General features: G+C 35.8%; 1 protein-coding gene across 1 annotated transcript in view; it reads left to right on the forward strand.

The window, feature by feature from the left end:
• Window positions 1-3,456: 3,456 nt before the first annotated feature.
• The window catches only part of LOC127179768 (otoferlin), a 30,604-nt gene continuing 17,960 nt past the window's right edge, over window positions 3,457-16,100 (forward strand). The window contains exons 1-11 of the mRNA XM_051133489.1: window positions 3,457-3,611; window positions 4,410-4,494; window positions 4,764-4,866; window positions 5,030-5,084; window positions 5,547-5,678; window positions 6,843-6,905; window positions 7,025-7,109; window positions 7,471-7,630; window positions 7,904-8,090; window positions 9,457-9,643; window positions 11,425-11,648. Of these exons, the coding sequence (XP_050989446.1) occupies window positions 4,446-4,494; window positions 4,764-4,866; window positions 5,030-5,084; window positions 5,547-5,678; window positions 6,843-6,905; window positions 7,025-7,109; window positions 7,471-7,630; window positions 7,904-8,090; window positions 9,457-9,643; window positions 11,425-11,648 (1,245 nt within the window). The 5' untranslated portion in view covers window positions 3,457-3,611; window positions 4,410-4,445. The remainder of the gene's footprint in view (window positions 3,612-4,409; window positions 4,495-4,763; window positions 4,867-5,029; window positions 5,085-5,546; window positions 5,679-6,842; window positions 6,906-7,024; window positions 7,110-7,470; window positions 7,631-7,903; window positions 8,091-9,456; window positions 9,644-11,424; window positions 11,649-16,100) is intronic.

The raw sequence follows: 16,100 nt of genomic DNA on the forward strand, positions 1-16,100 counted from the left end.
GTATAAGATTGCAGCCCGCTATCAGGTTGGCTCTGGTTCGCCCTAGATGACATTGTGAAAGGTGTCAGTCTGTAGACCAAGTTACACGCTCATTTATATTTACTGTAACCTCAATTCTTCAACCTCATTTTTGGAAAGCAAATAATACAAAAGTTTTGCCTAAAAAATATAGATGGATTTTTAAAAACTCATCATTTTGGTGTTTTTAACTTCAAGCCATTGCATCTGGCTTAAATACAAGTCCTTTATCCATAATGTTGCTTTCTTCAGCATAAAAAGTGGTCTGGTCTGAATCAAAAGAGAAATCTGCACAGATTAAGTAGCGTTTACAAGCCAAAACAGCTCTAAACAAATAAGTGTGTGTGGATTTTGATGTGAGAGACAACAGGAGATGGACTTTTTCATTGAAGGAAGCGTTATTATGGATTATGAACTATTTTGGCCTTGCAGCTTTTCTCTTTACAAGATGTTAACTGATGGACTGGAGTGGTGTGGATTACTTGTGGATTACAGTGATGTTTTTTTATCAGATCTTTGGACTCTCATTGTGACGGCACCCATTGGTGAGCATGTGATGGAATGACACATGTCTCCAAATCTGATGAGGAAACAAACTCATCTACATCTTGAATGGCCTGAGGATGAGTAAATATTCAGCAAAATTTATTTTGGGGTCAACTGTTCCTTTAATGAGAAGGTCTTATCTACAAACTAAAATCTATATACTAAGACTTTATGTAAATAAAATGTTGTTGTTGAACATTTAGTCAGTGATCATGCTGTTTTACTGGCTCACGATTCAAAAATGACTCAAGACTATGCGAATGATGTGTGCTCATTGTGAATGACGCGTGCAACACTGATTGGCACCATTTAATAATTTAAGACATTTCACTGGATACAGGCAACTTTAGACCTTAAACGTATACCTTACAAACAACATGTCTTATGCATGAGCTGATTACTTTAGTTTGACTTTTCAAAAGGACTTGTATTATATGCTGTCTGCTAAAGCATTGTTGATGGAAGAGACACAATGCAGGTGTTTTGCTTCATGCACATTTGATAATTTTCAACATGTAAGCAGAACTTATTATTAGGAGTCAGTGAAATGTAGACATTCTGTAAATACCTGTAGAGACCAATTCACTTTTTATCTTCAAGATTTGGAGTGTCGCTATGGTCTTTGTGCTTTAGCAAATTCCATTTTTTTTTAATAACTTAATAAATTAAGTTCAGTATTTTATACTATTTTTTGGAACGTCATGAATAAGCAGTTGAGCCAGTATCACATTTCAGTAAATTTGCATTGTAGATGACCACATGACACTACTGGGTTACCAAAGCTACATGTCGTCAGCTAGTCTGCAGGTTGCAGTTGGAACAAGACATCATCAATTATTTAGGCCAGAGTCAGTTTGATTTGTCTCCTGATGATTACACACGCTCCTGTTCAAGCATCTCACAGTTGTTTGTCAGTGTTAAGATAGTATGATATGAAACAAAATTTTATTTGGATGAATGAGTGATCAGATGTAGCATTTTCACCTGCTGGACTATAAAATTGATACATTCTCTCAGTCTGGTGAGGATATTACACTCACATGCTTGATTGTGAAAGGAATGATGTTGCAGGAAAAGACACTGAACTATTTAAACTGATTGCTTTGCAGTTGTGTGCAAGACCAAGCTCTTGCATGTATAGGTTTAAATAATAATATTTTTAATAGAAATATGAACCACGTGAGAGACAAAAAAGGAATGTAGAAGTAAAGAAGTAGATAATTGTTGGTTGAAGTGTACTTGTTACTGTGTAATTGTACATTGAAGTACTGAGTAATATTAATTAATGTGTACTTACTACAAGGTTTGGTTTAGGGTTAGTTGGATGTAATTGTGCATAATTTACTCTTCTGTAGTAAGTACACTACTGGTCAACAGTTTTTTGCTGTTGTCATCTCTTCTGCTCACCAAGGCTGCATTTATTTGATCGAAAATACAACTGAGGGACTCATATGCAACTATTACAGAAGGTTCAAATACTCACTGATGCTGCAGAAGGAAAAACAATGAATAGCCGGGTCGTGAAAACTTTTTTGAATTTGAAGATCAGGGTAAATTTAACTTATTTTGTCTTTTGGGAACATATAAGTATCTTCTATACCTTCTGAAGGTCAGTACTAAATAAAAAAGGATATTTAGACAAAATAAGAAAAATGTACACATCTTCATTCTGTTCAAAAGTTTTCACCCCTTCTGTTTTCTGCTGGATCATCAGTGAGCATTTGAACCTTTTGTAATAGTTGCATATGAGTCCCTCAGTTGTCCTTAGTGTGAAAAGATGGATCTCAAAATTGTTGGAAAGGGTTCAAATACACAAAAATGCTGAAAAACCAAAGAATTTGTGTGACCTGATGGATTTTTCTGAAGAACAGCAGGCAGTTTAACTGTTCAGGACAAACAAGGGACTCTTGAACAACTATCACTAAACCAAAAACACAGCTGTGGATCATTCAGGAACAACAGAGTATTAAGAAAACTTTTTTTTTTGTAAATTATAAATAACTATCATTTTCTCTTGTGGACTATATGTGAACATATTTTATGTGAAATATCTTATTCAGGTCAGTACTAAATAAAAAATAACATGCATTTTGTATGATCTCTCTTATTTTGGTAAAATAATTTTTAACCTCAGCTGTACATACATACATAAAACTGTTTTCAACACTTAGACTAATAAAACCCATTATTAATAAGTGAGCACTGACGACTGGAGTAATGGTGCTTTGATGACAGCATTAAATTACATTTTAACAGATATTCACAAAAAAAAAAAAAAAAAAAAAAAGTAAGTAAAATAAGGTAATAAAAGCAAACTTGGTGAGCAGAAGAGAGTTCTTTCAAAAATTAAAAATTCTGAATTATTCCAAACGTTTGACCAGTAGTGTACATGCAACTGGTAACAAGGACACTGTAAAACAAAGTGTTTTATTGTATTAATTAGTTTTACTATCAATATATGAATTCACTGCTTCAAGAGATTGAAGTTGTTGACATGTATGTATAAGCATCCGTGGAGTAAAATATGTATCATTTGAAACAGGTCAACACACTGCACTGCAATTTCCTCCAGATCTTATGGAAATTCTGTCTTATAGTTGGACTACATGTAGCCCATCACTGGTGAGAGTTAGAGATTGGTAAGGTATTATATTCATGTTTCCTTCAAACTCATGATACAACATGTTGCTCCTGCAGTTTGCTTGCTGGTTTTTACCTGGTTTGTTAGTAGCCTATTTAGAGCAGTAACCTGTCAAAATCCCACACGATCTCTCTCATCAGGAACTAGTTCTAGTTACCACTGTCTCGGGTTCAGCACTCATACACTATTCATGGCCATATCACATCTCTCCTGCCCATCTTCAGGCTTAGACCAAACCAGACTCTTTTTGAGTTACTTTTGTGGCCTCTCTGTTTCTGTCATCCAAATGTCAATAATGAGTTTGTAGACTATTTATTTTAAAGACATCTTGATATCGGAATCGGTGTGTCCTTCCTGCAAACTCCTAGATGTGATTCAGGAAACAGAGAAGCAGCTGCACTGTACGGTAAGTTTGCAGTGTTTCATCAGACTTTGCATGCAAGTCTTTCTTGCTTTGTGTGTCATGGAAAACCAAACAGTGCAATCCTATGTAACTTAATGACGACGGCTTTCAGATTTGGCTTAACTGTTGTGGTTTTTGGTGTATTAATGAAAACATTAAACTTAATGGAAAACAAATCAGGATATTCAAAATTCACTTGTTTGTGGAATTAAGGATGTTTGAGTAACAGGGTACAATTTAAAAACAAGTTTTTTTTTAATCCAAAAAATATCTTGGATTAAACCATTATTAAACCACCATTAAACCTTAATATATAATTGCTGTTTAAGAAAGAAAAACTACCAGATACTATTAGAAACTAGTAAAAACTGTTGGTTTGTATGCACATAATCCATTAGCTCTACTTTGATTGCATAAAATCGGTTGACTCTAAGTATGCATACTTCTCAGTCTTGAATGTGCAATTTTTTTCTTTCTTTCTTTTTCTTTCTTTCTTTGTTTCTCTCTTTCTTTCTCATTTACAACATTTAGCATGTTTATTCAAAGGTAATCTATTTGTTGTACATGCACTTGTCTATTTAGATGGTTATACTGATTATGCAAATTAATTCAGTGTTAATTAAATTTTTCATGTATCTGCTAATTATTGATGGGTTAGGTTAATAAACTTTATTTAATGAGGGCAAATTATTTTTGGATGTCTGGCTGATTGGAATGGAATAAATCAAGTTACAAAGACATTTCTGTTATATTTGAATTGAGAGATGTTTAACTTTTAGTTTTCATTTTCACGTTCAAAAGATTCATATACCCAGAGGATAAGTCAAATTCATAACAATGAAGCGAAACAAGCATCGAGCCTCCAAGGATGATGGCAAAGGTCAAGGTGAAAGATTTTATTAATTATGTGAAAATTTGTAAATTATTGTGAATTCTTCAACATAATTATTTCAGTATTATTTATAGTGAATAATTAATATATTTAAAAAATGTAGTATTATTTAATATTTATATAATAATGTGTTTCATAAATTCTATTAAGCATTTTATATGTGTATGTTGCCTTCATTTATTGCGGGAAAAAAAGAATAAATAAATCATTTTAAAACTATAGCGCTGTTCATAATGACATCTCATCATATCTGACTCGTTAAGATGAACCGGCCATTCTGGAGACGGAGGATATGAGGATGCCAGACCCTGATACCATCTCACTCGCATCAGTAACTGCCGTCACAACCAATGTCTCCAACAAGAGGTGACCAAAAACCAAGAAGTCACATGAATCCAAATGTTACATTTATGTTGTGTTATGTATTATTTATGATATGTTCTAACAAACCATATTACTGTATTCTAACATAGTATGTTGATCAATTCTTTGTACTTTTTTCCACCCACAAATGCCGTAAATCTTTTAGATCAAAGCCTGACATCAAGATTGAGCCTAGTGCTGGAAGACCAGTGGATTTCCAAGTATGTAGAATGGCAAATTGTCATTTATGACAGAAAGTTCAAAAGAAAGTTTGTAAATAAAAGAGAACTTCCATGCATTTCAAGCTTTACATTTTACACAATGTTTGTTTCAACAATAGATGTAGTGTTGAAAATGAAGGCAGTGTTGTGTTTGTTTGTTGTTAATGGAACATGTTGATATAGTTAAACTGAGGAATTACACCTGTGGATTTTCTGTTTAGGACACCAGTCTTTATAGATCTTTCATTGAGAAAGACTAAAAATCATTGAGCAAAAATTATGAAGAGAAGTGACATTAATTGACAAGAACTTTTTTTTTTTTTTGAGATACGCAGATATATTAAACCTACAATTTTGTATCACTCAGACATTTTTGTGCCAGTTTGGAGCTAGTGTATATTTGAATACCATAGGGTCCCTCATACAGTATTTTGTAATTGTGTGTTATGCCCCACTTTCCAGGTCAATGTCACTGTTATAGAGGCCAGACAGCTGGTGGGTCTGAACATGGATCCTGTGGTGTGTGTGGAAATCGGTGATGAAAAAAAATACACCTCAATGAAGGAGTCGACCAACTGCCCTTACTACAATGAGGTACAAGGATAGTGCTACAGTGATGAACTACAATGATGTTCCGTTTTAATTTAGGATTGTAATATTGTCCTTTTGCCAAGTATTGATCATGACAAATAACTGTACTCAACAAAATAGCAACATGATGATATCAAACCAAATGATCATCTTAAAGTAATATTTCTCCCAAAAATGAAAATTTTCTGTAAATGTGCTCACCCTCAAGTCATTCAAGATGTAGATGAGTTTGTTTCTTCTTTAGGTTTCTAGAAATGTGTCATTCCATCACTGTCTCACCAGTGGATCCTCTGCAGTAAATGGGTGCCGTCAGAATGAGAGTCCAAACTGCTGATAAAAACATCACAATAATCCACAAGTAATCCACACCACTCCAGTCCATCAATTAACAGACAAAAGCTGAAAAAAATCCAGTATTTTCCATCCATTGAAAAAATTGTCTGATCTGAATCAAGAGAGAAATCTGCACAGATCATTTACAGAACATTTATAAGCCAAAAGTTCCTCACTGGAACTGGATTATGGAGTATTTTTGACTAGAAGTGACCAAGTTAAAATGTCCTAAAAATGGATTTGTTTCTAACAAAACTGCAGCTTTTGGCTTTAAAAAAAAAAGGTTAACTGATGGACTGGAGTGGTGTGGATTACTTGTGGATTATTGTGATGTTTTTATCAGCTGTTTGGACTCTTATTCTGATGACACCCATTCACTGCAGAGGATCTTTTGGTGAGCATGTGATGGAATGACACAAATCTGCTGAAGAAACAAACTCATCTACATCTTGGGTGGCCCGAGGGTGAAGACACTCTAAGCAAATTTTAATTTTTGAGGTTAACGATTTGGTAACACTTCAGTATAGGAAACAATTCTCACTATTAACTAGTTACTTAATAGCATGCCTATTCCAAAATATGGACATTTTTTTTAATACTTATAAAGCACATATTTTGCATGACCATATTCTGCATCCCTAATCCTATCCAATACCTGAACTTAACAACTACCTTACTAACTACTAATAAACAACAAATTAATAGTTTATCGAGGCAAAAGTCATAGTTAATAGTTGTTAATAGGGAGAATTGGACCTTAAAATAAAGTGTGGCTAAGTATTCCTTTAATGTTGCTAATATAATGTTTTCATAAAATCTTCCCTTTTTTTTTAGTACTTCGTTTTTGACTTCCACGTTCCTCCTGATGTCATGTTTGACAAGATCCTCAAAGTGTCAGTAAGTAGCATAAAATACCAATTCTGAATAGTTAAATCCTGGACTTTTTTTAAGATGGTCCTCTTCTTTTAGCATTAAGCTTTGTTTTAAACTTGTTTTAAAACAATGTGTCCATACAGGTTATCCACTCTAAGAATCTTTTGCGAAGTGGCACACTGGTCGGGAGCTTCAAGCTTGACGTGGGCACAGTTTATACACAACCTGGTAACTGGTATTATCATGCTTCTCTATCCACCTTATTTTGCAGTGTGAAAAGTAAGCTATTTTCTCTGTATGTACGAGCTTTCAGCTTTATTAGCCTCTATTAGATATATGAATTAAAGAATGACAAAATGCAGTAAACAGTAAAACGATACGCGCTACAAACCAGTGTATTTTATGATGATGATAATAAATGAAAATAATATTATAATAAATATCTGTTTGCAATTTTGCACCTGTAAAATATATAGAAACAAATGACAATGGAAGTCTTGCACGTTCAACTCACACAAGCTAAAAATAAGGTGGATAAATCTCTCAGTTTGTAGATTAGAGATTTTCATTTTTTTCTTCACATTTACAGAACATCAGTTCTTCCACAAATGGGCCACTCTATGCGATCCTGATGACATCACTGCAGGATGCAAAGGCTATGTCAAGTGTGACATCGCAGTTGTTGCAAAGGGCGACACTATTAAAACTCCACACAAAGCAAATGAAACAGATGAGGATGACATTGAGAGGTAAAATGACAACAACAACAAACTTTTGGAAAACAGTGATGGAAAGCATTACTGTTACTGTTCCTTACACTGAATAAACTCTAAACTCATGAAATGAATACTTTCAATAGTATTTAATTTAAATGTGAAATATGAAATTCTAGTTTATTATTTTTCCTGGTACACAACATTACAAATGCTTAGGCCACCCAGATAATTACATCCGAAATTGTATAGATTATTTAAAGGTGATTCTATATGCAAAGATTTTTATTGATTACTTTCTTGTTCCAGTAATCTTCTGTTGCCAGAAGATGTCCCAGCTGAGCGTCAATGGGCGAGATTCTATGTGAAAATCTACCGAGCCGAAGGATTGCCCAAAATGAACACCAGCATTATGGCAAATGTGAAAAAAGCTTTCATTGGAGAAAATAAGGACTTGGTTGATCCGTATGTCCAGGTGCAGTTCGCAGGACAGAAGGTGGGCATAATTCCTACTGATGGTCGATTGATTTGTTTTAATGGTGTGGAAGTGGCCAATTATAATATTAATATATAATATAGTTTAATGATGGAAAATAAGTTTCATCATTAAACAAAACACATTTTACACAAAATTCACCAAATAATATTTTAAAATGCACTATGAAAATGAAGACTTTTGAACTGATGTGTCAGAATGGCCAATTCTGTTAAAGGCTCCATGAAATGAATGGCGAACACCGTTCTCTTTCCTGTGCTGATGTATTTCCTGTTGAAACAGGAAGTTTGAGTGGGACATATTGAAGATGTCGTGCCTTTTATTTTATAGTTTACATCACAGCTGTGAACCACTATTTACTACTTGCTAGTCAGTTTATCACTAGAATTTGGTGTAATACATTTGAACTGTTTCCAAATAATATTTTTATTTTAAATATGCATTCATTCTCTAAATCATATGCATATGTGCTAAATATCTAAAGATAAATAACTGAATTATATATTTTGAATTCAAAATGGAAAAATATTCGAGTAGTTTGCAGCACTGGATTGTTGTTGGTTTTTTTAACATTTATACTGAAAAAGAGTTGTCATACATTAAATATTTAACTACAGCCTATATCTTACAAAATAAATAAATAAATAAATAAATAATTAAAGCCTTCTAAAGTCCAGCTAAATGCATTTATTATAAATTTAAACTATATACGTTTTATATGTTTATATACACGTTTTTTTATACGTTTTCATTTAATTATAAATAACATGCACTCAACCCATTGTCATCCAAGATGTTCATGTCTTTCTTTCTTCAGTCGTAAAGAAATTGTATTTTTTGAGGAAAACATTTCAGCATTTTTCTCCATATGATAGATTGATATGGTGCCCCGAGTTTGAACTTCAGTTTAAATGCGGCTTCAAACGATCCCAAATGTGGGGAAGAAGGGTCTTATCTAGCGAAATGATCGTTATTTTCATAAAAAAAGTACAATTCACATACTTTTTAAACTGCATTTTGGAAGTTCAAACTCTGGGCACCATATCAGTCCATTTTATGGAAAAAAATGCTGAAATGTTTTTCTCAAAAAACACAATTTCTTTACGACTGAAAAAAGAAAGACATGAACATTTTGGATGACAAGGGGGTGAGTAAATTATCTGTAAATCTTTGTTCTGGAAGTGGACTTCTCCTTTAAGTGTCCAAAAATGTTACATTCAGTTCACACTTAAGTATATTCTTTTAATGTATATGATTTCCTTTATAAGAAGTCCTTTTAAAAGTATGCTATAGTGTGCTTCTTTTTCACAAGGGGAGGTATCAATATTTTTGATCCATTGATCTATTTAATCTGTCCACAATGCAGGGTAAAACTTCAATTCAGAAGAGCAGCTATGAGCCGATCTGGAATGAGCAGGTAGTTTTCACTGAGCAGTTTCCACCACTGTGCCGGAGAATGAAGGTCCAGATCCGCGATTCGGATAAAGTGAACGATGTGGCCATCGGAACGCACTTCATTGACCTGCGGAAGATTGCTAATGATGGAGACAAAGGTATAAGGACTTTCTTACCACCTTGGCAAAGTCTGCAAGAGTAATACACTATACCGTGCAAAAAGTTGGTAATAATTATGATTTTATTTTTAAAATGTTTCTTATGCTCACCCAGGCTGCATTTATTGGATAAAAAAACAGTAAAAACAGTAATATTTTGAAAAATATTATTATTACAATAATTAATAAATAATTACACTAATTAATTAAAAATAATTGTTTTCTATTTCTAGTGTCACATGATCCTTCAGAAATCATTCTAATATGCTGATTTGCTGCTCAAGAAAATATTTCTGATTATTATCAATGCTGAAAACAGTTGTGCTGCCTAAATTTTTTTGTGGAAACTGATACATTTTTTCATTCTTTGATGGCTAGAAAGTTCAAAAGAAAAACATTTTAACTGTCACATTTGATCAGTTTACTGTCACATTTGATCACTTTTATTTAGTCCTTGCTAAATAAAAGTCTTTGGTAACACTTTCTATGAAGCCCATATTTATAATATATTATAAGGGTGTTCTTAAGGCATTGTAATGAATAATGCATAATGCATTATAAGAAACCATATAATATGTTATGTAATCTCATGAATAATCATAACAATTATAATACATTGTAATAATTACGTATTTGTGGTTATAACTTTTAAGAGGATGATTATTTATAACACGCAATGAACACCGTATTAAATCTACTTCATTTATAATGGACTATATCATATCTTGACATTGCTTATTTAAGATCTGCAAAGTATCTTACTCTGAGGCCAATGTTAATTTTGATGTGAGCTAGTTAATACTTAATACTTTCAAATGAAAAAAATGCTATATAAATATATATATATATATATATATATATATATATATATATGATATTACAATAAAAAGTTAAAAGCAAACATGTCATATTACACATTCATCTGATCTGATATCTGATCATATCTGATATTTTATTATTATTATTATTAATAAGTGGTCTTTGTCTGCTTTAAGTAAAGCAACATAAGTAAAAGTGCAAGATATGAGACTTATAATACATTATAACTATGAGAAATATAATCAGTTGTAACTTAAGTGGATGCAACATGTTCATTGTGTGTTATAAATTCTTGTACTCTGAAAAGCTATAAACACAAATAAGTAAACATTATTAAAACTGTTCTTATGAATATTCATGAGATGATACAACATATTATAATGCTTTTTATAATGCATTATGCATTCATTACAATGCCTTAAGAATATCCTTATAATGTATTATAAATACAGGCTTCATAGAAAGTGTTACCGCACAACTTTTTTTAACATGGTAATAATCAGCGATGTTTCTTGAGCAGCAAAACAGCATGTTAGAATGATTTCTGAAGTCATTCTAAGACTGGATACTGGAGTAATGATGCTGAAAATTCAGCTTTGTTCACAGCAAAAAATTATATTTTAACATATATTTAAATAAAAAACAGCTATTGTAAATTGTAATAACACTTTACAATATCACTGTTTTACAGTATTTAAGATCAAATAAATGCAGCCTTTGTGGATGTAAGAGACTTCTTTCAAACACACACACAAACAAAAATTATTATTATTTAAAACATTTGACACGATAGTGTATTTTTTTTTATTTCGTCTTGTTTTTGCTTTGTATACTCAATCACACAAAGCCATCACTACATTGTGGTTCAAGATCATTATAAAATTATTTGTAAACATATGTGAAAAGTCATTGAATGTTATCAAAGGTCAAAGATTTAAAAATGATCCTGTTTCTATTAATAGGCTTTCTTCCAACTCTTGGGCCTGCATGGGTTAACATGTATGGCTCCACACGCAGCTACACGCTCATGGATGAGTACCAGGACCTGAATGAAGGACTAGGGGAAGGAGTGTCGTTCAGGGCCCGACTGCTGATCAGTCTGACTGTGGAGATACTGGACACCTCCTCTCCTGAAGTAATGAGCTCCACTGAGGTGCAGGTGGAGGGGATACCCAACATCTCAGATGTAAGCGATCCATAGACGGGGGGGGGGGTTTGACAGGCCAATTACAGTGAATAATTAATCGTCTTTATTTATCTCCCTACATTATTCATTTAGCAGCAATACTCATAGTAGTTCTTTGTCTGCAAGACAATCATCTACACAGTCAGAGCCAAAGTTAGGCTTCATTCTGCATGTGACTTGCCGTTAAAAATTAATCAGTTTTAGAAAACAGAACTGTTTTAAATTGTTTATGAGCATGATGACATCGTTTTTTGTTAAATCTTAGGAAAACCCCCATACAATGAAAAAAAAAATGGTGTAGAAACAAATCTCACTCAGAAATTGCTAGTAAATTTCACTATAAATTACAAAGAATTTGCATGTAGTGCATTAGAATAAACATTAAATTTTAAAGTAGATAGAATTTTCTTGTAAAGCAAACTCTAATAACTTTAGGTTACTTTTGTAACCCCGGTTCTCTGATAACAGGAGTGAGGTATCTCACTATGGGAATCGCCTCAAGCGTGACCAATCCTGGAAGCACTAATTACACCACGTCTGTCGGTTGACTGACCAGTCACGACAGTGATGTAGGAGTCCCGCCTCCCCAATATATACTACTGCATAACAGTCCCTACCTCATTCTCAGCATATCTCTTCACCGTGCTGCTGCAAGGAGGGAAGTGTGGTGGGATACCTCACTCCTGTTATCAGAGAACGGAGCTACGAAAGTAACCCAAAGTTCTCTTTCAAACATTTGTTCGGTGTCTCACTATGAGATATTGATAACTCCCGTATTGCAGATATGCTGTCCGAAGCAGGCATATCAACCAACTCAGTGATGTGTGAGAAAATATTAAGGCAAGCTCTCCACATACTATTTACAGAATAGAAAGGAGACGTGTGAAAAATAAAAACGTCTTTACGAGTGTTTGTTTGTTTTTTATACACTTAGGACGAAATGAGCCAAGGAAGGCTCTGTAACATCCAGCCTATAAAATCTGAAAAAGTGTGTGCCAAAGCCCAGCTCACTGCCGCACAAATGTCTTGAACTGAAACGCCCTTAAACAACGCCCACGAAGTGGCTAACCCACGGGCACTATAAGCCCTCAGCCCTTCTGGGGAACTTAGACCGATGCTATTATAACCCAGTATAATAGCTTCCACCACCCAGTGGGACAGGCGCTGACGAGAAATAGGTTTACCCTTATGAGAATCACCCCGCAAAACAAATAACTGATTACTCTTTCTTTATCCCTTCGTCCTGTCCACATAATGACGCAACACATGGACAGGGCACAAACAATGAAGCCGCTCTTCTTCCAACAAAGAACAAAGGCGGGGGATGAAAAGCCAGTAAATCCACCTGTCTACAGGTGAAAGCTGACTTGCTCAATTAAAGCACAAATGCTGGATTAGTCTCGCAAAAAATCGACAAAGCCTGAAGTTCACTAACTCGTTTTGCGGTCGAAAGAGCCAAAAACAAAGCAATCTTTAGCGAAAGGTGCTTTAATGGGGTCATCGGATGCAAAGTTCACTTTTTCATGTTGTTTGAACATTAATGTGTTTTGGCAGTGTACGTACAAATCTACCCTATAATGATAAAAATCCATCCAGTGGTTTTTAATTAATCTGTAAAAATAATATCCCCTTTTTCAAATCAAGCCATTCTCATATGCCTGTCGGGGTGGCATCACACCCACAGAGGCTGCTCCCACAATAGTTGATTGACATGAGTGTCTTACCTCAGACCAGCTGTCACAGTCCAGTAACCTCCATTGTTTCGATGCCGGAGCAGGGATGTAAGTTAGATTGAACGATTGAAGTGTTGTGTTGCTGGATGTTATAATGAACATAGTGGTCGTCATTTACTCCCGACATCTGAGCCGCTGAAGATGCAGTTGATTACGTTTGTTTGTGAAGGGACTGCGGCTCCCGATCTACATAAATGCGTCTATGTTCACGCGAATCCAGCTTCACCTACAGCAGAAGTGAGTATAAGGGTTTTTTATAAATCTTTGCGATCACCTTTCATAATAATGTGCTAGTTAGGAAGTTTAGCGGCTTAATGCGGCTAAATGTGGCTAAAGTAAACAGGCTCGTCACTCCACATAGAGAAGTTAGGGGCAGGGCGAGCAGAGCTCATTTGCATTTAAAGGAACAACCCCTTATTTTAACCAAAGTATATTATAGACTTTTCATTAAGACCCTAAAGAATCATATCAACTTGTGGAAAATGGGCATCCGATGACCCCTTTAAATCGGCTCAAAAGGAGGCTGAGAGAGTGCGTTAAGGACCACGGACAGATCCCAAAGTGGAATCAGCAACCTTAAAACCCTGTTCAGATGCTGCGCACCCCTCATAAATCTGCACACAAGCGGGTGTTGACCTATAGTATTTCTGTCAATCCCCACATGACATGCAGAAATTGTGGCAAGATAAACATTAACGGTAGAGAAGGCTCTGCCCATATCTAAAAGTTCTTGCAGAAAACACAACACCTCTGCCACCGAACAGTGAAAGGGAACAATTTGCCTTTGCGCGCACCATAACTCAAATACATTCACCTGTAATGAATTAAAATATTTTGTGCCCCACACTATGAGTTTTTGTGCTGGACTGTGAAGCTGAGGAGAACTTGCTCCCCCTGACGATTTATATATGTCACTGCCATTGTGTTGTCTGATCTGACCAAAACGTGATGATTCCGTAGGAACTGCATGAAAAGTTTCAATGCTAGAAACACTGTTAACAGTTCCAGGAAATGTATATGTGCATTCTGTAGTGAGACGGGCCATTTTCCCTTCGCTATTCTGCCCTTGCACACTGCCCCCCAACCTGTGAGCTTGTTACTACTTATCTCAGAGAGACAGCTCCCAGGGGAGTCCCCGTTTTGAGAAAAGTGTGCTCTCTCCAGCGGTGGAGAGCGCACAAGCAAAGTGATGACACTATCATTTTGAGGTTGAGGTGGCTCTTCAGATGTAAGCGCTGTACCGCTATCCAACACTGAAACTCTCTCGCAACAGTCCTAACGGGATGACAGACAATGCCGAGGCCATCAGCCCTGAATGGGATTTTTTTCCCCTTCTGAAAAAGGGACAACCACGAATAGACCTGATGCACTCCTCTGATGGAAAAGCTTGATACAGGTTCAGCCTGAGCCCCAGGAAAATGATCTCTTATGTGGGCACTAAGTAGCTTTTTGCCTTGTTTATTTTGAAGCCTAAACCTTTTAAATGAGACACAAGCAGATTTGTTTCTATCTCTGCCTGCCTCAGCGATGTAGCACAGATATGCTCGTCAAAATATGCTAACACTCTGAGAACAGCTGTTCTCAGTGGTGTTAGAGCCACCTCGACACATTTGGAAAACGTTCGTGGGGCCAAATCCAAACCAAACGGCATCATCAAAAATTCGTAGGCTGTGCCCTGATAGGCAAACCTGAGGAATTTTCTGTGTGCCAGATAAATACTTATGTGAAAGTAAGCGTCCTTCAGATCTACTGATGTAAACCAATCTCTGGGACGAATAACATTGTATAATGTTTTTATTGTAAGCATTTTGAACTTTTACTTTCTGAGGTGTTTGTTGAGGTTCCGCAAATCCAGAATGGGACTGAGACCTCCCCCTTCTTTAGGATCGACAAAGTACTGGTGGTGGCCCCATCTAGCGGCAGAGCTGGGGGTTGCAACTCTGATTTGGATGTTTTTTTGTGTATTTTTTTTGTATTTTCACACACATCTGTGCCCTTGGCCCACTGCCTGGATGCACAGAAAACATTTTTATTTCTTTTGAAAGAGAACATTTGTGTAAACTTTCTTCCTCCATCTTGCATAACCCCACGGGTGGAGAGGAGAGAAACAACATGTGGGGCACTGGATGAACTGGTGCCAACACTCCAACAAGACAACCTCTTCCTCTTGAATGCTTTGCTTGAATCATACCCCGACGCTTCTTTGCTAGAGGGGGGAAACAAGACTCCTGCGCTGTGCAGAGGGGTGCTACAAAGACTCTGGTCCCCTTTATTCACAGCCGCGACTCGTGCTCTGTGCTGTAAGACCATTAACATAAACTGAGAGCAGTGCAGGCAGCACTCGGGATTAGCGACCGCAGCCTGTGCGTGTCTAACTCCCAAACACGTTATGCACAGAGGGTGAGAGTCTTTAGACAAGATCATAGACCTGCATGCACACGGATGAGAGGGATCTTTCTCTTTCGCTGTGCTGCTGGATGGGCTTGCAGTCATACTGATCCGTCACACCACTTAACATGAGGGAATATTTCAGAGAAAAGAGCTGTAACTGCTCGATAAAGAAAATGAGAACCTGCCTTGATGCACTGGTCCCCACAACAAAAAATACAGCAGAAAGAAAATATTTCCTTCAACAGAGAATATTTCCCAACCAAAAAGCAGCCATGTTCGGTGACGTACCTAAAAAGCGGCTTGTCCATGAACAGTTTAGTGGCTACTC

This window comes from Labeo rohita, chromosome 17, assembly GCF_022985175.1.
Source record: "Labeo rohita strain BAU-BD-2019 chromosome 17, IGBB_LRoh.1.0, whole genome shotgun sequence".
NCBI classification, from domain to species: Eukaryota; Metazoa; Chordata; class Actinopteri; order Cypriniformes; family Cyprinidae; genus Labeo; species Labeo rohita.